Source organism: Coffea arabica, chromosome 5e (assembly GCF_036785885.1).
Source record: "Coffea arabica cultivar ET-39 chromosome 5e, Coffea Arabica ET-39 HiFi, whole genome shotgun sequence".
NCBI lineage: Eukaryota > Viridiplantae > Streptophyta > Magnoliopsida > Gentianales > Rubiaceae > Coffea > Coffea arabica.
The window spans coordinates 31,522,399-31,544,469 of record NC_092318.1 but is presented as its reverse complement, the minus strand read 5'-3'; the positions used below and the strand labels follow the sequence as shown (position 1 = coordinate 31,544,469).

The following is a 22,071-nucleotide window of genomic DNA, read 5'->3' as shown; positions in this document are numbered from 1 at the left end:
GTCATCAGTGAGATTTTACGTGTTGCTGCCCCATCTTCAACTTGATCAAATAGAATGGTGTGGTCGCTATCAAGCACTAGAAATTTCTGCATTTACTTTTTAGTCATCAACCGCTGGTTGATTCTCTAGTTAAATTTGGAGTTCATAGCCCTTCATGTTGCTTGTGTGTTGTGTTAGCCCTCAATTGGAATCAGTAAACCATGTATTTTGTAGTGGTGAGTTAGCTCAATGTGTCCGGAATTTTTTTTGGGACTGAGGATGATGTGGTTGGTTGCATTGGGCACTGGTTAATTAAATGGTGGTTTTTTTTTTTTTTCAAAACGATAGGAGATTTTCATTGCTTTATTGAGAAAGAGTACATATACGAGCAACGGCTCGAGAGAAGCTATACAAGAAGTGTTCTAAGAACACTGAGGAAACAGTCTTTCCTCATCAACAATAACGCCTAAAGCATCATCACTTAATTTTTTGCTAACTAACATATGTTCTTGTCTACACAAGTCAAAAGAGCACATGCAAAACAAACTCTGTAACTTAGAGATGTCTTCCAGTACTATTGCCATCTTAATGTCCGCAGGGCTCTGCTGTTTGATTTGTCTCCACAGCTCCTTGTTACAAAACTTTAGCTTAACCTTGCTCCAGTTTCGATGCGCAGCATTGCACAAGGCCAGCTTCAGAGCTAGTGCATCATCTAGTACTTTGTTTCCCAGACTGATCTCATTCATTATCCACCCTGTCATTCTATTCCTTGCATATTCCTTAACTGTGATTCCTATCCCAACCTTATGCTGTCCTTTTTTCTTTGTTGTTTCTATCTCCATTATCACAGCTCCCTCATTTGTATAATTCTAATCTTGCAAATCTAGTCTAGGGACTGTTTCTTCTGTGCTCTTTTCAACTTTCGAGACCTCTTCCTGCAGCTGTTCCATCCAATCCTTGTGTGCTCTTGCTATTGTTTTGAAAGGTGTAACTATATCTGATTTCTCGAATTCCCTCTTATTTCTTTCTTTCCACACCTGCCACAGGATATTAGCAGTTAAACCAATATGTTCCAACCCCTCTGGTCTATGCCTTGCTTCTGAAATCCTTAGCCACCATCGTTTGAAGTTCCCTTGTTGATCCTTTGCCCCATCCCACTGAATAGGAGCTGCTTTCCAAATGTTCGTCGAATGAGGACAAGTCAACAGGAGGTGTTCTACAGTTTCCTGTGCAGTTCCACAAGTTGTGCAAGTAGGATCACCCTGGCCCGTTCTCCTCCTCACAGCTTCCTTCACTGGCAGAGCTCCTTGAATGCATTTCCAAATGAAGAACTTGATCTTGTGCTTAATGTTTAAACTCCACAGAGTGTTCCACATTTGAATAACTTGAGGGCTACCTTCTGCATAACTGGAACTTGCTCCATCAGGATTACCCGTTTTTCTTTTTCTGCTTTGCTTCATCAGGAGTTGTAGCCCGAGTTGACAGTGTATTGCCCTCCCGCCTTTGGTTGCCAATAAAAGCTATCCTCCCTCTCTGAAATGCTCAACTAGCATTTTTCTTCTGGGTACTTCCTTTGTTTGTCTTCTGGAATTTACGGAAGGCGTGAAATCTTTCTTCCTCCAAGGTGAGCTGAGCTCGGTTCGGGTAGTTTGCAGGTTTACTTTTCAAGATGCTCGGGATATTTTATTCAGCTCAAGTGGTTGGTTATTGATGCTACAACTTGGCCAAGCTTCATTTGTTCTAATTCTAGATTATCTAGACATCTACGAGTGATGCGAGTTCAGTGGAAACCCCCCCAGCTCGTTTGGTGGTAAAGCTAAATTCTGATGGCTGTAGTAAAGGAAATCCGGGTATTGGAGGTGGTGGTGGGATAGTTCGAGATGATTAAGATTGATTTCCTTTTTTCTTTGGTTTGGCTTCAAGCCCGGCAGCTGAGATAAAAGCCTTAGTGTTTGGTGTCAAGTTGTGTTTGTCTAAAGGTTTCATGCAATTACATATTGAGTCGGACTCTCTACGGGTGGTTCAAATGATAAAATAAGAAATAGCTATTCCTTGATCGGTTCTGATAAGTGTCTATTTTGTGATTATTTTTGGGATTATTTCATCTTTCTTTTGATCAATTCGTGAGGGCATATGGTTACAATTGCTCAGTTTGCCTTGTAATTGAGAATAGAGTGGTTAGAATGGAAAACTTGTAATTACTTCATTTTACTCGTAATAGCTTTATGTTTTTGCAGGGTTTGTAGATCGAGCCTCATTTTGGAGCTAAATAGAAGATTCCTGGATAGTTCGAAGGAAATTTGAAGTGCTTGAAAAGTTACTAGTGTAATTGCACAGAGTTGCGGGACAAAGGAAAAAAAAGCGAAGAGTTGTATTTGAAGGCTCTTAGCAATCCGGCCATGGATTGGTTGAACGGATGCAATTCGTCCATGAATTGGATAGGGAGAGGAGCGGATTATACGAATGGATTCAAGGCGGTGAGTATCGTAAGTTGAGCAAATAAGGAGATACAATCTACTTGTGGATTGTAACTATGAAAACCGGATTATATCACAAGATTGCCAAAAGTCGAAGCAGAGAAAAGTAGAATCCATGCATGGATTGTCAGGACTTTAGTTGGATTGAACGCATGGTTTTGAAGCAAAATGTTCTTAACTTTGTGAACAATAATAGAGCAAGAAATTCGACCTTGCTGAAGGATACAATCTGTCTATGGATTGCAGCACCGCAGATTGATTACGGTTGAAACTTGACAAGATATTTCTATAGCAGCTTGTGGAGCTCTGGTTGACTCCATTTTGACTCTTTGGCAACAATAAACAACTAGACTCATCAGGAATTCTAGCATACTTTTCTATACAGTTCATAACTTTAGTCTAGTTTTCATTCTCCATTGGAGAATTCTTGGAGAACTCTTGATGCAATGTTGATGTATTGAACACTTAAAGGAAGAAGGAGCTTGGAGACTCTTGTTTCTTCGTTTGGATGAGAAAATTCTCCACTCTCTATATCTATTTGTTGGATTTATGTTTGGTTGCATTGAAGACTTAAGCTTTTCTTTCTTGTCTAGTATGTCTAGCTAAATGTTATTGCTGTGGGGTTAGATAAAGCTATTTGTGCTTTAATTATGGATTGAATGCGATTGATTATTGCTATGTCTCGTACTTATTAGTTTACCTATTTCTTGCTTGAATATGTGTGGATGCTTGATCACCATTTGCAAATCATCCAGTTGTTGCTAACCAATGAAGTTGCTTAACAATGATGGAAATAGAGTAGGTGAAACTTAAGGAGTAGGCACATGAAAGTAGGTACACTTAGTTGGATTTGCTTCATATTTCTTGATTTTAATGAAGCCTTCACCTTGTAATTTCACCACAAAAGTAGAGAAATTGTAGTGTTGATAATAACTTCACCTTCTAACTACCAATTACAATTGTAGTGTTAATAGATATCTTGACTTAGGAAGTTGTTTGTGCATTTTTTCTGGTTATCATTTATGACTCTAGAATTTCTTGACTTGCTTTTCAATTTGATTACTAGAATAATCCCCTTTCTAGCACTATTAGCTGTTGATTTTTTCTTGATTTTTTTTTTATTAAATATGAGTGACACTAGCAAGAAGTTAATAATAATTTTGTAAATTGGTTATGCAATAGAATTATAAACTGGTAATGGATTCCCAAATGATGTATTTGATTTTAGCCCCATAAAGGAATGTTATGCATCTTACGGACCAAGTCAATAGTCGAAGCGTATATTTTTGTAGTTTTAAATGACAAGATAAATATGAATTCTACATGTTTAGATTACATTTTTGTTGGATGATAATGATAATATGAACTTTTTCTTTAACAAATTGGAACTATAGTACACTTGCTTTGTTATCAAATACCAAAGAACACGGTTGCTAAAGGTGCAGTTGTTGGCAAGAATCCAAAAGATGAAGTAGCAGGAATACCATTAGATCCTGACATTTACGAAGTGTTTGTGAAAAGAGCATTTGATCCCAATGATTACTTGGTGAGGCCTCAGCGAGGTGTGCTAACAGTTGGAGTAACTATTAATGAATGCATTGTTTGGCATTCTAGTAATGTACGTCTAAACTTCTAGTTTTTATCTCATCAGTAATTCATTATGGTACTAATTTTAGCTAATTAGTTGAATAAGTTGGTTTCTATAGTTATATTGAATAATTTCATATGTTTTACAAGTAATGGAGAGTAACTTTGAAGATCATTGGATTGTCATCCACTAGAACTAGAATCAGCATTTCATATCTTTAATAAAACATGTCTCAATACTTTAACAGTGCTTTATGTTGGTATACTGTAAACAATTATAGTTTTTCAAGATTCTAATGTATTGGGAGGATCAAGGATGTGTTAGTTATTATGTCTATGATTTTCCAATAATATATTTTGGAATTCCTATTTGAGTTGAATTGTTGCTGAACATTTTTATTAATTCAATAAAGTTCTATTAGTTCAATAAAATTCAATCATACAGATGTCTTATAGGTTTTCAGTAAATGCAATATAAAAATTATTTAATATGAATTAAAAAATTATTTTTGCAATGAAAGAAATAATTATAAAACATTCTTGACGTTTGTAATTGAATAAAAAATTTATTACAGGTTACATATACTACGCATAAATAACACGTCACTAAAAGTTTTAAATTTTTGTGATACATTTCAAACCATAACAAAATACATTGTTGACACGATACAAACTGTAGCAAATGAAGTTTTGCTTATGGTTTTGGCACTATTAGCAAAAAGTATCAAATTAGGCAACTTTTTACTGCATTTCTGAACTGTCCCAAAAGTTCTTAACAATCGTTATAAATACTATTTTTCAGCAGTTAAAAACTATCACTGAGTTTTTATTAAACCTCTTTTGCCAATGCTAAAAACAACTGTTATAAAACCATCACAATAACTTTTTTATGACACTATTATGATAGCCTTTTAACTGTCACAAACTAACTTTTTTTCTGGTAGTGCGATGATCAAGGTGCTGTACATGATTTGCAATTAAGGTTGGTTATGTTTGAAGGAGTGGTTGCTTTAGGACCAGCTTCAAAGTATTGTAACCACTTCAACGCGGTAGTGGTTTTGCTCAATGTTTTCAAACCCGGACCGGACCGGCCGGGTCAACCGGTTCGACCGCGACCCGGCCATGTGTCCGGTCCGGTCTATTGCTTATGTTGACTTTTATAAAAAACCGGTCAAAACCGTAAAAAACCGTTCAAATCTTCAAAACCGGGTCAGACCGTGAACCGCGGTTTTCCAATTTTTGAGTCAAAATTGGCAAAAACTTCAATTTTGACCGAACCCTAATCTTCATTCTTCATTTCTTCACTTCGGCACTTCGCTAGTTCGCTGAACTTCGCTCCAGAGTCCAGTCTTCCTCTTCGCACTTCACTTCGCCGCTGCGGTCTTCCTGCCGTTCCTGGTTCCTCCTGGTTCCTCTCTCACTTCGCCGCTTCGGTCTTCCTGGTCTTGCCTGCCATCTCTAATTCCTTCTCCCCTTAATGGCTTAACTCTAATCCCTTCTCCAAAGTGTGGTGTGGATCACTTTTGGGGAAACGGCGTAGATGACCACTGGTTGGCGGTGCTCGTTGTCGACTGTGGGCTGAAGGTGCGCTGGTGCGGCTGAGCAGGATGATTGAGGTGGTGCAGCTGCGGTGCAACTGGTGCGATTCTAAGCCAAAAAAAATTGTGGAAGTGAATTGAGGTGGTGCAGGCTGAAGTTTTTCTGCTTGCTGTTGCGATTCTAAGCCAAAAAAAATTGTGGAATTCCAAACTCGTTCACACTTCACACCATCTTCATCAGCTTTTCTCGCAACCCTGTCTCAGGTATTTTACTTCATACACCTGCTGCGCTTCTATCTTCTTTTTTCAATACGAATTGGTATGTGGAGAACTGCGTAAAAGTACTACTGTTCACACGGGCATATAATAATATGTTGCTGTCACCCTGCATCTTTCTTCAAACAAAAAAGTTGTCCATTTCACAGGGGAAAGTATAAAGAAAAGAAAGAGAAGGCAGCAGCAATTAGTCTGTAATTCCTTGAAACAAGTCTGCCGCAAAGATTGTAGACAATCCTGGTAATAGGCCCTATTGCGGCACGGGCTGGTGATTTCATATTCAATGACTTTTCAAGACTTGATCAAATGGCGAGCTGCCGATCCACTTACAAGAAATACTAACGGAGTGATAATTTAATAGAAAAAAATATGCAGTTCAATTCCTAAATATTCAATTATTGTGCGATTTTAGTCCTTAAAATTTTAGTAAAAATAAATTTAGCTCTCAATATTACTTAGCATATGTGCAGTTTAGTCCCTAAAGTTTTTGCAAGAGTAAATCTAGTTGTCAATGTATCCAATTTGAAGCAGATTTAGGACATTTGAAAATTTTTTCTCTATTACTGATACAATTTAGTCACGTCTAATAATAGTTTAGTTAAATTAAATTTCCAAATAAAGAGGCAAAACAGTAATTAACTTTAAGCAACAAGGAATAGCAACTCACATCACATGCTAACTAATTAACTAGTAAAAAGTAGGAAAATTTTTGTCTAAAGAAAATTAAAACTAGACAGAGCATCCTGTTCATTGACCCAAATTTTATTTTCATTCTCTATCGCTATTTGCATAGGTGTGTGTGTCTATATATATATATATATATATATATATATATATATATTTTTTATTTATTTATTTATTTATTGAACCCCGGTTGAACCGGTCCGACCGGTTGAACCTCGACCCTTTCACCTCACCGGTTCGATTGACGGTCCGGGTTTGAAAACATTGGTTTTGCTTCAGCCTAGCGTTCGTTAAAAAAACGTTTGTCATTCACTAACGGGCCCACAATTTGTACTCACCATTAAAGGCAGCACTGCCCTGCGGCTGCCCAATTCAATGACCCACTAACAATAAGATTAAGAAAAGAACAGCACAATAGCAACAATTTGCACATACATCCAAGGAAAATAAAAAAAAATCGGCCCTTCACTTGCCCCATTGCAGTCTCTTAAGTGACATCTTTTTTGGCAAGTGTTGAAAAGTTAAGGTTTCAACTCTTTATTTCCCCTTACACCAAAATTTAAAATTTTTTTTATGGTGATCAATAGTTAAAATGACTGTTGGTTCGCTTGTAGTGATTGACTATCCAATTACATGCAATGTTTTAAAAATCGGACCGTTAATTGAACCGGTGAAGTGAAAAGGTCAAGATTCAACCGGTCGGACCGGTTCAACCTTGGTTTAATGAATTTTTTAAAAATAATTTATGTAAATATATATATGCACAAAATAAGACATGTAATGGACTAATTTAATACTTTACATGATGAAATGTTTACTATTTTTGAATAACTTGGATTTTTAAAAATAAATTATTTATTTTTGAATTATAAGTTAAAACAAATAAATTTCATTTCAATTTCAATTATATCTACCAAAAAATCTTAAATCCAACCCAAAAATATCATAATATTTTGAAATTATACAAAATTCACGTCTATGAGAATTTAAATATTGTGAACTTAAATTTTAATTTACGTTTTGGGATTTAGAGATTGCAATTTAAAAAAGAAAGTTTGGAGTTCGAAAGAAGTCAAGAGAATCGAAAATAGAAATGTAAACTTGATAAGAAACAAAAAATGAGATAAAAGTAAGTGGTTGTGGCATTAAATAATTTGGGTTAAAAAAATAATTCTTTTTTAACTTTTTTAATTTAATGGACAAAAATAAAATTAAAAGATGTAAGAAAACATGAATAAATTAAAAATAAAGATGTTTGATTAAAAACGGAGTGACAAAAGAAAAGAGGATAGAGAGAAAGAGAGAGAGAGTTGAAGATTAAAAAGAAAGAGTCATGAGAGATTGAGATTTTGTAAGAAAAATGAAAAAAAGAAATATCAATGTTTGTTTTATATAAATAAGTTATAAAAAAAAATTAATAAGATGTGATAGTGCAACGGTTACTATATTGGTCTTCTATTACAAAGGTCATGAATTCGAATCTTGAATGCTACATTTTGCAAAACGTATAAAAAAATAATAATAATAATCGAAAACCCGAAAAAACCGATTCAATCCGGTTTCGACGATTTCACGGTTGGATCGATTTTTGACCAGTTTTCTAGCATGGTCAACCCTAATATAGAACCGGACCGGTACCATGACCGGTTCGCGGTTCAATCAGTCGAACCGACCGATCCGGTCCGATTTTCAAAACATTGATTACATGTAAGGAAGCACAATGACTTAATCCAAGTTGAAAACGACAGATCATATCCGTAGAAACTTTTCCCATTTCTCCTTTCCTTTGCTGACGTCTGCTGACGTACCGTTGCTAAAAACATGCTTATATTACTCGGCATGCCTGGGCATGCATACACTGTATATAGTACCAGTAATGCACATCTCACACGTGCTCATATTATCCCTTTTTTTACTTTTTTTTTTGGAAGTAATTATTTAAATAAACTCTATTGTCCATGGTCACTCACTCACTCCTTAATCCGTAATGAACTCGTTCTAAGTAGCAACCATGCTAGTAGTAGTTCCGGTAGCCAAATGAATTAAGGTCCCGATGGTGGCGGAGAATCCATCATCCTCCAGTCTGTGTCGGAAAGTATCTGAAAAACATCCCAAAAGCCTTCATCTTCTTCCCAACTTGTACCTCCAGCATCTGCAGCAGTTGTAGTACTGTTTGTTGTAACTGCACTAGTATACTCCAGAGGCGCATTAACGGATAGCAGTGCTGCTGCTGGAGGAGGTGCATCTTGTTGTTGTTGTTGTTGCTGCGAGCCTGACGACTGATCATCATTAGCATTAGCATAGTCTGAGGATGGGAAATTAGTCTTAGCTCGATCTCCTCTAAACTGGATGCATTTCCTGTCGTAAGCTCTGGCTGCCTCCTCTGCTGAGGTAAATGTGCCTAGCCATACACTTCGACCTTGATGCGGGTCTCTAATCTCCGCTACCCATTTTCCCGCCGACCTTTGTCTCACCCCTTTGAAATGTACTCTCTTTTCCCCATCCAGCTCAACTTCCCTCTTCTTCTTCTTCTTTTTCTTGTTCTTTTGCTTTTGCTTCTCGTCGTTACGACTCTGATCATCATTGTCCTCCATCATGGTTCCAGTGCTGCTGCTGCCAAGGCCACTGCTTGCAGTCGCCGAGGATTGGGATAATGAGGTGGCACCCTCAAATTCAGGCATAACAGTTGGTTGCTGTTGGTGGGTGGGGGCTGTGGGCGGGGCTGCAGCTTCTGTGTTGCTGATGACGTGCTGGAGAGCTGAGACGATGCACTTGTCTACTTCATCTTTAAATAACTCTTCTGACGTCTGATCAGAGAATCTGTACATTTCGCTACCCAGAAATATTAAGGTTGTCTTTGCGATATAAAACCTTTTAATTGGGTGCACGACAGAGCAGGGCGTCCCGAAATTTTCGGAGAATCTGGAATCATGTAAGATGTAGTAGTTCTGTAGTAGTAATGCAACTGGGGGTTCAGGGTTCATTATTTATAGTGGTGCAGAGCCGATGCGTCTACATCCATTGAAGTGACAAAGAAAGGAAATATAGAAGCCGTAGCACTTCACACGTATCTATCATGAGCAGCTATTTATTAGCTGAAGGCGCGGTTTCGTGGACTGCAAATGCAAACGTGGAGAATCATTGTCGGGCCCAACTTAACAAAAACGGGTCCAAACTTAACACTCGTGCATGGGACATTTCTTTAAAGCCTTAGTTGTACGATGGACGGTGAGTATATACTTGTACATAGATTAGTTACTGGGCCTCAAGCCTTCTCTCTTTTTTCGTTTTCCTTTTTATTTTCGTAAATCACAGAGGAGAAAACGATTAAAGGAAAAGCTATTTTGAAACTAACCAAAGAATCTTCTTAATCCATTAAAACCTCATTTACAAATGCATAATTTATAAATGCACTTCAGAATCATGTCCACTTGAGAACACGGAATTCAATATTCTTCAAATTAAACTCATACAACTATATATTTGAAAAATCGAATCCAGCTTGTTCACCATGCAACGAAAAAGAACTGTGCACATTCCGCTAATGATGACACATAAAAGGAATAAAGAAGCTTGATTGCAACGCCAAAACCATACTCTGGGACATTGCAATTAGCAGTGCTTGAACTTCATTGAAAAAACCTAGTTGCAAGAGCATCGATTTGTTCTCAGTTGCTTCTTTTTCGCATGCATACGAAATTTTGTGCTCTTCGTTTTCGATTTTTACTTATTAGCGAGTTGCATGGTGAAAATATTTTTGAGTAGATTTGTGGTTTATCCTTGATTTAAGGGATGACGATTGAGAGAATGACAGATTGAAGGATGAATTTTATGGAATTAGACACCAACCAATTAAAGGAGGACAGAGATTGATAGGTTTGGAGAAATGGCAAGGAATAAGAGGATAAGCATTCATAGGATGCAAGTGCGAAAGACATTGCAAATGAAGTAAATGATTAGTTAATGAGCATAGCTATGCATGTACTTAATCCTTCCAAACGTATATGGAAAACTTTGAGTAAAAGTAGTTTATTTAATAAAAATTTAATTATACAACATATACATTAGGGCAATTTAATCATTTGTTAAATAAAAATAAACTCTTTGTAGCTTTTTTGGAGAACATCCATACACATTTGTAAGTAGCTTTTTAATCAAATAGCAAATGACATACAGGTGTTATATCGAAAAAAATCTTTTTTGAAAACGTATGCTATAATACTTTAAAAAGTCAGAATGAGTTGGGACAAGCCCTAAAGCACACCCACCGCTTAAGCATTCAATTAAATTTGCCCTAATAGTGGATGCTGTTCGACTACCTAGCAGGAAATAACAAAAGTTTACTATGAATGACAGTCCTCCCTTGACCACAACTAACCCGTCGACCTAATTAATTTCTCAATTTGTGAAAGATTAGTGGATGGTCATAAATATGTGATAAGTTAGTGTATTGATACAATTTCCACATAAACGCAACTTGTTTTTCCAAATCTTGACTAAATTCAAGAGCGTCCGCGTTTACGGCACGAGACGAATCACTAACGTATAACTTCTTCCAATGTGAGTGACATATCCTTTACAACATTATGGGATGAGAGTGATCGTAAAAGCGACCAGTCCTCGACGGATCAAATAACGTCCATTTTACGAGCAGTACAGAATGGTGGGTACCTTGGACTTTGGCGTCATTCTCAACTCTTGAGATTGGACATCTGAAGCTTTGCAAGTGTTTAATAGTTTATTTTCTTTTGGAGTTTTCAAAGTCTTTGTAGGAAAAAAAATTATTATTGTACTTTTTGAGATGTGATATATGCATGACAAAAGGTTCATTAAGAAATTTATTACAAGAATAATTGAAAAGAAGTGAAAATACTTTATCCTAAAGCACTAATGAATGAGAAAACTGATACTTTGTCAATTAATGTTCGTTTTATTTGAAAGGGTGAGTTGAGCATTTTTATTACATATAAAAAATACAAGCTCTTTTATTTTTCCAAAAACAAATAGAAGTTATCTCTTTTCTTTAAACGGCAAATCCGGTATATGGGGGAGGGATGCCACCCGTAAATTTTATTAATAATAATAAAATAAAATAATGAGGTGAAACAGAAGTTATCTTTAGCTAAATTTGATTATCATAATTTGAACATGAAATAAATTATTGATGAACTAGACTAGGAGCAAGCATGCTTGTTAAAGAAGCATAGTGTCGTTAATTTTGGTGAAAGTCATTTTGTCATTTCCATTTTCTTTGAGAAAATCTTACAAATGATGGCTCACACATGGGATTTGAACTTTTTACATCCTTCACATATAAAATGATGATTTTTCATCCCTAACAAATAAAAGATGCATATTTTTAATCCCTCAACTCATATCTGTTCATATTCTTATCGAAAAAAATCACACGTAGTTCATGCTTCAAAAAATTTAGGGGTAAGAGTAGAGAATTGCAAGAAAAAAAAATGCAAAACATTCCTCAAATTCCTTTCTTCGTATCTTAATTTCCTTGCCAAGTATGTGGCAACAATCACAGTTACTTCTGAGCACCGTACTTATGGTGTTGTTGTCGACGACCTCCACTTTTTGTCACAAAATTTTACAAAAATATAACTTGCCCTAAGTTGTTCGTGTAGAATTTAAGTTCAATATCAATTCTTATTAAAAAAATGAATGAATATGGGTGAAAAAAAAAGCACTAATGTGTAGAATCTGATTTTGACATAGTTTCGCGTGTTTTCTTCTAAATCATATGGTAGATTAACAAGGTACGTTCTTATATATGTATAAGACAAAAACTTCCTCGAATAATCCCGTAATGTTACATGAGACTAGAGGTGTCAAAATCGGTGACTTGGGCGGGTTTAAATTGGGTAAAATAGGTAATAGATATAAGTGAGTCAACCCATTTATGCTTATTTAATTAGATGGGTATAAATGGGTAAGTCAAAAAAATGAATTGGGTAACCCAATAATCCATTTATAACCCATTTATTTTAACTTTTTGTAAACTCATTTAAATTCAATTTTACAAACTAAGTTATCAATTTATACCACTCTTTGCATCCATCATTAGTTTTAAATATTTACTTATAATGTTCAATGAGCCTAATTATCAATTTTTTTCCTATCCGTACTCTATATCGCAAAATTACATAATATTTAACAATTGAATAATAAGAATATAAAAATTAACATAAAAACTTAATCCAAAAATTTTGAACCCCTAATATTTTTTTCATGTGTAAATTTAAATTTTCATTTTGGAAATGTAGGAAAAGAGATTAAAACTTATCATAAATTGGTAATGCTAAAAAATGAGTAAGTTAACAAATTAAGAGAAAATAAAACGATAAAATAAAACCAACAAATAATAATAATAATGAAACAAAAGTAGTTAACATCATAACAAAATGAAAAATTTGAAGAAAAAAAAATGGACAGGGGAAGAGAGGAGATTTGGGGGAAAACAATTCTAAATGGATTAATTAGGTTTGATGGGTTATCCAATAATACCCATTTATTTATCCAATAATATCCATTTATTTAAATAGATATTATTGGGTAACCTATTTATACTCATATACAAAAATTTAAGATACTCATACCCATCTATTCATAGATATGTATAAATAAATTTAATTAAATGGATTGATTTACCACCTATACATGAGACAAACATAATTTTCTTCTATTGTTATATGCAGTTGTTGTCGTAGACGTTTTAGTAATTATATAGCCTGCTTGTAAAGACTCTCTTGGCGATGCTGCAGGCAACCTGCGGCGAAGCGGAAGGGGCCGCATCGCAGCCATGTAAAACCAAGTGGGACCATCGCACCCACGTAAAATCCAGCTGGGTTAGCTGATGCCTAACAAGTGGGACCATTCTATGGATAAGAATTTAGTCAACGCTTTTCATGGGGTGAATAAATATGGAACTGGCAGCAGAAAATCACTGAAGTTTAGTTTACGTATTTGACCTGTTGAATTAAGCGTATCATGGGCTACCGTCCATGCCAGTATGTCACGATAGTTGACCTGATGGCATGCTGCAGAATCTCGCAGACCGCTTGACGGGACAGATGACCTCACTCGTCCGTACCCCTGCTCCGCTGGATTCATCTGTTGTAGAAATTGTTTCCCATGCCTGCCGTCGGAAGTGAAAGGAGGAGGCACACGTGTAAAAAATATTTTTTCGTTTGTATCATAAATATATTTTTTAATTTATTTTTTTTATATTTTTAATTATTTTTTTATCTCACATATATCACATCATAAAAAATGTTACTCTAATTATTCTACATAATATTTCAAATAATATTTTATCTAAACACACTCATTAATGCTGGGCACTTGAGCGACAAATTGCTTTGGGAAAATCCACGCCCATGATTGAATACTAAGAATTATTTGGAAAGGCATATAAAAACTGGTGAATCAAACTATTGATACTATGGCTGTAATGAGCATAGCCACTGCTCAATTTGAATCGGTAGAAAATGAAATCGCTAATAAGTGATTGGAAAGCAGAGGAAATTAATTTCTTATATGATTAATCAAGTGAATAATATATTGCCTAGACATATATCACTGGATAGCTGCTAAACACATGTTCAACCAATTACATACACTAATTGGCATGCTTTGTTTTATAAAAAGATATTAAAGTAATGAATGCTAATATAGTGCCAAGAATATTATTCAAATAATAACATATACATAATATCTAATATCCTAAAAGAAGTCCTAAAATCCCACGAATCTCCTATAGGATTTGTCCTTCTACTAATTTTTGCTTTAGTAATAAAATGTGTATATATTTGTTTGAAGATGTCAACCATCAAATAAGTGTAAACAGTCAAGTACACACTTATATATATATATATAAGCATAATTACGTAATTCATTACAACCCAAATAGTCAAGTTATATGTAATATATAGGCAATACATATTCTATGGCTGGATCATTCAACTATTTGTTAATTTAATTTCATGGCTAGTTGACAATTTTGTAGCCACAGTAGTTACTAAGATGCTGAATACAAAAGAGTCTATCTGTAGTCTTCAATATGCAATGTGCAACGATTGCCTACAATATTGGTTTCAACCAGGTTGTTTGTGAAGATGTCAACCATCTAAGCTTAGGCAGGTGAAAATATATGATTAAAAGCTTTATAGATAGGCATAATAGAGTAGTTCAATATAAACCAAAGAGCCAAGTTGTACTAACATTTAGAATTCCTTACTTAATGCTACTCTAAATATTATGATCCATTAAATGTTGCGATAAAAAAATAATAGATCATAATATAGTGCAAATACAAGTGTTCATCTTGTTAAGCATAAGCAATGCAACTGTCTAGTTAAGGAACAAAAAATAAGTTGAAATCATTAAAGTTCCACTTGCCTTTGATCTTCCTGAACTATTTCAGTTGGTTGAGTAGTGATGGCTTCAGCTGGTTTGGTAGCAGTGCTTCCTTTTTGGCATGGCAAATTAGTTATAGGAACAGTGGGCTGGTTTGGTGTCTCTTGTTCTGCAGGAACTATAACCTGAAAGACTGCTAGGTACTTTCAACTGCAGTGCCCAGTTCTTCCTCTTCGACTCATGTAGACTTCACCAGTTTATATGTGACAGCCCCACCTCTCCCTAGGGTGAACCTTAGGGTATCAGCGGACTGCCTGCCCAACTCTCGCCGGGGCTCAGTCGATCAAAGTACTAATAACTCAAATGAAGCGGATGAGATATCTTCCAAGCAAGAGAGTGTAACCCTAATTAAACATAATCACTACACCAACAATCCAAAAGCTTAGTATACATATAGCTAAATGTCAACTTACCACTCCTCACATAACTTACATAATAAAAGTAGGGTCGAGTTTACATAACTTACATAACTATTAGGTTCAAGCTTTCAGGAGTCAAAAGTACGGTCTTCTTATACAAAAGATTACAAACTCAAAATACAAGTTCAAAACAAAAGAAAGCTAAGAAAGCTCTTGATCAATCCATCCCCGATCTATTAAGGAAAACAAAGGGAATGGGGTGAGCTAAAGCCCAGTGAGGTTCCAAGTAAAAACAAGTAAACACATAGTCACATAAGATCACATAATAACCAAATAAGCATTGTACAGTAGAATAACAATTAATCACAATTCAATTCAAGGATACAGGTGGCTTTCAAAAGCCAAAGATCCACTTGAGATTGATCAAAATTGCCTCCTGTTGGCACTCCGTCAACACTTGTATGCACAGTATCATAGGGTCCGTAGAACACCACTTTCACCAGTCTCCGTCCACCAATCAAACCCCTACCGGGCCCGCACTCCATAAAAGTAGTTTGGTAATATTCGAGTATACCGATTTCCAGTGTACAGTAAACAGTCCTCAAGGTTTATCGGCCTTCTCGACCAAGCTTTTGCTGACTCGACACGACCGACTCACCTATGAGGTTGGGTACCCGAACAGTAACAGTAGTTGATGGGATATCACCTAAACAACTCAATCACAGGCATTCATAGAGATATCACATCTCATAATAACAATATATATAACTTCAGTGAAAACAAGAGAGATCGAGTGCGGTAAAGTACACACTCGCCTCCATTTTATCAAAACAGGGTTTCGCTCCAACAGTTATCAATCAAGTATTTCAGATATTTCTCATAACAGGTAGCAGGTAGTGGAACACTTACCTGCCAAGCAAAAGTAGTAATCAATGCCAAACGTCTCAGTTACGGTCACCTTCGTTTCCCAAACCTAGGTCAACGAGTGAAATCATTAACAATTGGATTCGTTCCTTACTAAAGTATAGGTTCATTAAGAAACCGAGTCAGTAGTCTAGGCTACTTAATTCAGCATGCAATAAGGTCCATAACATGATAAAATTTCATGAGAAAATAAGTTTAATGTGTACATGAAAGCTTGGCAAAAGAAATGTTTCATTTAGACTTGAAGGTTCCTTATTCGGATTAAACAGTCTTGCCAGGCAGTCTCGGGAAAATGGTTATAATTCACTGTAGAAAATTCAGAATTAGGTTCCGTTGGTGCCGTTAGAAACTAGGTTCAAAAGGCTATATTTGTGTAGAAGAAACCATTGCCAAGATCCAAACGTAAGTGGTTCAAAATTAAGCAACCAAATGAATTTTCTGGACAGTCTCGGATGAACAGTAACAACGGGCAGCCAACTTTCAAGACTCGCCACGAATCGCTCGGGACGAACCAGAAAATGAAATTGGTACCATTTTAAATCTCTAAGAGTCTACTTTCAAATGCCACAAATGGCACTCAAATCCAATCATTGGGTAAAACGTTATGACCTTCACAAGATCACTGGTCAGAAAATTCCTGGACCTAGTCCAGTTTTGCCTCTTTGCTCATAACTCAAGATTTATCCAACCAAATTGGCTAATTTTTTGTAGACAACCTCCACACACATAACCCAACATATATCCCTCACACTTGTAGCCAAATTAAGCATGAAATTATCAAAGCAAAACAGGGCAGCAAGCCCTTGAAATTTTCGGACAGCACCTCCCCAAATTTTCTAACTTTCAACCTTTCATGATTTGTACTCCAATCACATAACACGTATTAGATCTACTAAAAAGGGGTTCAGAAACATGTTAATACCTTATAAACAAACATGAACAAAGGTTAAGCATTTCATCAAACACATGGTAGGCATACTAACTAGCTTAACTACTACTTGTTTATTTCAAGAGATTAACCCCAAATCTCAACCAAAACAACTTGTAGTTTACCATTAAAACTTAAAGTAGATGATATAACATCATAAAACCATCATTTAAAGATTAGTTACCTCTCTTACAAGTTGCTTAAGTCACCAAAACAATCCACCAAAATGAAAGCTTCAAGCTTGGAACAACCACAAGGATTGGAGGAAAGTTTCTCACTAACTCTAGATCTTTCTCTTTTGATTTTTCTCTCAAACTCACACTAGGTTTAGAAAGCTTTAAAATGGAGTTTCTCTCCTTCTCTTGGAAGCTAAGAAGGGCACGAAATTATGGTGGAGGAATGGAGCAAAAATTGGTTTAAAATTCATCTAATCTTTGGTCAAACAAGACGCATGGCTAGGGTTTTGCCACTTGGCCCAATTCTTGTCCACAACTTCTCTTAATTCTTTGACTAATGATGTTTTAACCCTTCCAAATGTACCAATACCTAGTTAACACCTCTAATCTCTCATATAAAGTCCCTACCACAAATAAAAGCCACTTGGCAAAATATAAGTGGTGAATTATTTAAAGCCAACTCAAGAAATTGTTTTAATTCAAATAAAAAGGAAATGAAATGTAATGCATGGGAAATATTATAACACATAGGGAATATGATGCAAGGGCATATTATAAGTGGTCTAAGTCTTAGAATAAGGCATGTAAGGAAGAAAAAAATTGTGTTTTAAAGTGAGAGTCAATACAAGGGAATGGTTGTAACACATGTAAAATACAATGCTAGGGCATATAATGAATGGTTTAAATCTTAGGGCAAGGCTTGTAGTTTAGGGAAATTATATTTTAAAGTGAGGGTTCTCACATTATACACATCTACACCTCAATTTGTATAGACTTGTTGGAAACAACAAACTCAAATCCATCTATTCAAGCACTACGTCAGAATGTCATGCTCTTACATTGCTCCAATTCTAAAAATCCTATTGCCTTTAAGTTTTTTCCTAGAAAATCAGGAAAAAAGTCATTGGCTCATAAGGGTAAGTTGTCGAATCAAGAAATAGGTCTGACAATCTTCATGCTTCCAAATGTTTCATATTAGCACTTATACCATCAAATTGCATCGTATTTATTTTGTCTTAAAGGATTGTGATACATATCATCTTCTTTTAACTGGAAATTATGATCGTTTAAATAAAAAAAATTAGAAATTAGATTCATTAATAAAAGACTTCCATCAAATTACAACACTCAAAACATACCAACATCTGAAGCCTGATAAGAAGACAAAAGATAGAATGGCTTTACAAAGTTAAAATGGAAATCACAGTCATAATCAGTTCCCAAAATCATTTCCTCAAGAACATGCTCTATTTTCCACCTCATAGGGACTTCATATTTGAGAAAACAATTATTACTGTTGAGGTTCTTTAAGAGTACTATCCGTTGCTAATTGCCAGTGACTATAGTTGTATCAGTTGCTATAATTTAGTTGAGAAGCAAATTAGATTCAATTTTTATGATATATAACTAGAGAATCTATGGACTCAGACTAATCATTTCCCAACTTTATTTTATCAAGATAATGCTCAGTTTCCTACTTGATTAAATTAGTTAACTTAAGCATGCTAATGAACCTAATGTCCGCAAAGGGGCGAAAACCTAGCCCTCCTTCCTCCGTTAGGTAGCAGAGCTTCTCCTAAGACATCCAGCGTATGCCCTTGGACCGAGCGTCTTTATCCCATAAGAAACTGTTACAGATCCTGCTTAACTTCATTAGGACGGCTTACGGTGGGTCCAACACTTGCACTTCACATACTCAACTTCCAGGACAGATAAGGGCATCGATAGGTTTAGATAGTAGGGAATTCCCATTTCCACATTGCCGGAGTGTAAGGGGCTAGCTCCCCATCGAGTGCTCTTTAGCAGACTAGGTCCCCTCTGTAATTCCTCTCATTAATAAATCAGGGGCTGGCATCCCCACCCCATGGACGGGGCTTTGCCAAAAAAAAAAAAGCATGCTAACCTTGAAACTCTTCCTTTAGAATAAGTTTAAACATCCTCAGGAGTATAGGAAAAAAATAGCAGGAACAAAAATTAATAGAAGTACCAAAGCTTTTTTGTCAACGTTGGAGAGTAGGAAAGTAAATAGCAAAAAAACTTGAATAGGGCAATTCTTTGTTTCAAAGAACCTTCTCAAGAGATCCCAACACCTAAATCTAGATTTAACATAAAATTTGCAATCAACCAAAGAACTAATTATCCCAAGTTTCATATAGGCATTTCATCAAACAGTTGATAGCCATGGTTTTTGAGATCTCACATATTCAACATCTTCGTATCATTCTTATAAATCGAAGGCAATGTCAGGCTAAAATCATGTCTCAAGATAATGAAGCAAACATAAAGTAAGCAATTACTAGGATCATAATAAACCTTAGACAAGTGAGATACCGACAAGTGGTGTGCTGCCGACCATTCTTCCATGCTAAGAGCCTCCAAGACAGTCAATAACAACAACTATAAACATGAAAAGGCCAGCAGAAAAGGAAAAAATAAATATAAAGAGATAGACCTTACCAAATAGGTAAATAAAAAGTTGCAAAGTTTAATGGCTTTTTTACACCCCTTCATTGGCATGCAAAAAGAAGGGAGCCGTAACCTCTACTTCTTTCTTCTTCTCTTTGGAAGAAAAACTCTAAATTATTGATAAATTAGAGAAAAGCCTAAATGACTTAAATCAATATGCCGTTATAAATGTCGCAGAAGAGAACTACATCATGAGCCATACATTATTGGGAGTTGGAAGAACTCCACTGTGAGGTTATAGAAATGGGAAAAATAAATCTCACGTATTGGGTACACTAGTTATAACATGATACTCTAGTGTAAGAAATTTAGTAAACTGTTAAAGAAAAACAAAAATTAGGGCTTTGGCACAATTTTTAATTGTGAATCACAATCTCTAATTAATTCATGAAATCAATGCCACTGCTAGAGATTCATGTTTCTAATTCTCTGACATCTTTCAGAAATGATAGCAAATTAACATAGATTATGGCAGAAGTAAAGCAAACTTTGATTTAAGTAGCTGTCAGAAAATTTGGACAAAAAATTTGTTTTTTGTCCTACAACAGCCTTAGGTAAGAAAATTGAAAATAAAATTATACTGTGATTCTGCCTTCAATCATTAGAGTAATACAGGAAGCATCAAAACATGAGGTAATCATACTTAAAGTGGAATTAAATTTGTATGAAAATTTCGTAACAACACACTAAGCTACATGAAGAATCACTATACATTTACGTTGATTATCCCAACCGTAAGTATAGGAATTATTCCAATTAGGACCATATTGATCCAAATAAGGATTGTAATGTTCAAATTTATCATAATAATCAATATATTGTACTTGCATACATGTATGAGTAGTATGTTAATTTTCACACAAGTCACAAATCACATTATTAGAATTAAAATCATTAACATTCCTTTTTTGTTCAATTATATGGATAATGGTATTCAGTTGAACTTTTAACGTTTTATAATCAAGCTTAACCTTAGTGCTCCTAATGCCATTTTCAAAAGACATATTCGCGGTACTTTATTGGTTATCTCTATTCATGGAGTTTTGTACGTAATAACAATCCATGACTAAACTTCCACTTCTCATGCATTGTTAGCCCATATTTACCACTCTTCTTGAGTCCCTAAACATGCTTTCCAAGTAACTCAAAAATAAATTTATCAAGAAGAATAGGTGACTCGACACATACAAAAACAAAGACTCAACAAACATACAAGAAAACTAGACACAACAAACACAAGAAAATGAGTACAATTTCTAAACTAATAAAGTTACTTTTCGCGCTAATAATGCCACAAATCTTACCCGGCAATGGCACTTAAAACTTGGTGAACGCAGGGTATGCATATAAGAATTAGCTTAATTTACAGTCAAGTTTTATATTTATAAAATCCTAAATACCTCACACGCAATTTGTTACAAATATGTAGGTCATGATTGAGTATAGGATATTAAGGGTCAAACCCACCGGGAAGAATAGAAAACTATCGGTACTACTAAAACTCCTCTATTATTTAGACTATCAAAAGTGTAAGAAATTAAATCTACACTATAACATGTAACAAAATTATTAAAAACAACAATGGAAATCTTCTAGAGTCATGGAATTCCTAACTACTCTTGCAAATGAATCTACTGGTTAATTGATTGTTATTATCATGGTTAAGTATGGCGTAATTTTCTTATACATGTGAAAGCTACTCTTATAGTGAATCAGCTACACTTATAGTTAATCCATACCTACTTTCATGGTTATGAAATTAGCTATAAGTTCATTACCTCTGTGAAACATGAAATAAATCACTAAAGCCACAAAATGTGCACCTCTACTCTCATAAGTGTACTTCCTGGGTTTAGCACTTCCTTGAACTAGTGTTAAATCTCAATTTTCATTGCAAACTTAACACCTTAATATTATCACAATTAATGGCTAGTTAATCAAAATTAGAAAATCAAAAGAGCTAAATAACATAAGCAAAACAGTAACATCAAATAACCAAATAAACATCACTAGCAAGATATGGATAGTTTGCCAAAATCCCAAGGTTAAACTTTAGAAGCACATAATAAGATCCAAACTTGTATTATAACTAAACATGAAATCCAATAAAAGATAGAAAATGATAGGAGAGATATCACCCTTGTAATATGACTTCAAACTCCCCATCTTTGCTCTTTAATCTTAATCCAGTTTAGCTATAAATTAGAGAGGATGAATCTAACTAATCTAAACTATCCTACACTACTCTAA

At 35.2% G+C, this 22,071-nt stretch overlaps 1 protein-coding gene and 1 long non-coding RNA gene across 2 annotated transcripts; both read right to left on the bottom strand.

Annotated features, from left to right (window-relative positions):
- Nucleotides 1-848: 848 nt before the first annotated feature.
- LOC140006947 (uncharacterized) lies at nt 849-1,439 on the bottom strand. The gene has a single exon (XM_072049622.1). The coding sequence runs from the start codon at nt 1,437-1,439 to the stop codon at nt 849-851; it is 591 nt and encodes a 196-aa protein (XP_071905723.1).
- Nucleotides 1,440-15,138: 13,699 nt separating this feature from the next.
- Nucleotides 15,139-17,560, bottom strand: LOC140006244 (uncharacterized). Its single transcript, XR_011813879.1, has 2 exons — nt 17,364-17,560; nt 15,139-16,300 (listed from the first exon to the last, which is right to left on the bottom strand). It is a non-coding gene; the product is annotated as an uncharacterized lncRNA (long non-coding RNA).
- Between the last annotated feature and the right edge of the window lie 4,511 nt (nt 17,561-22,071).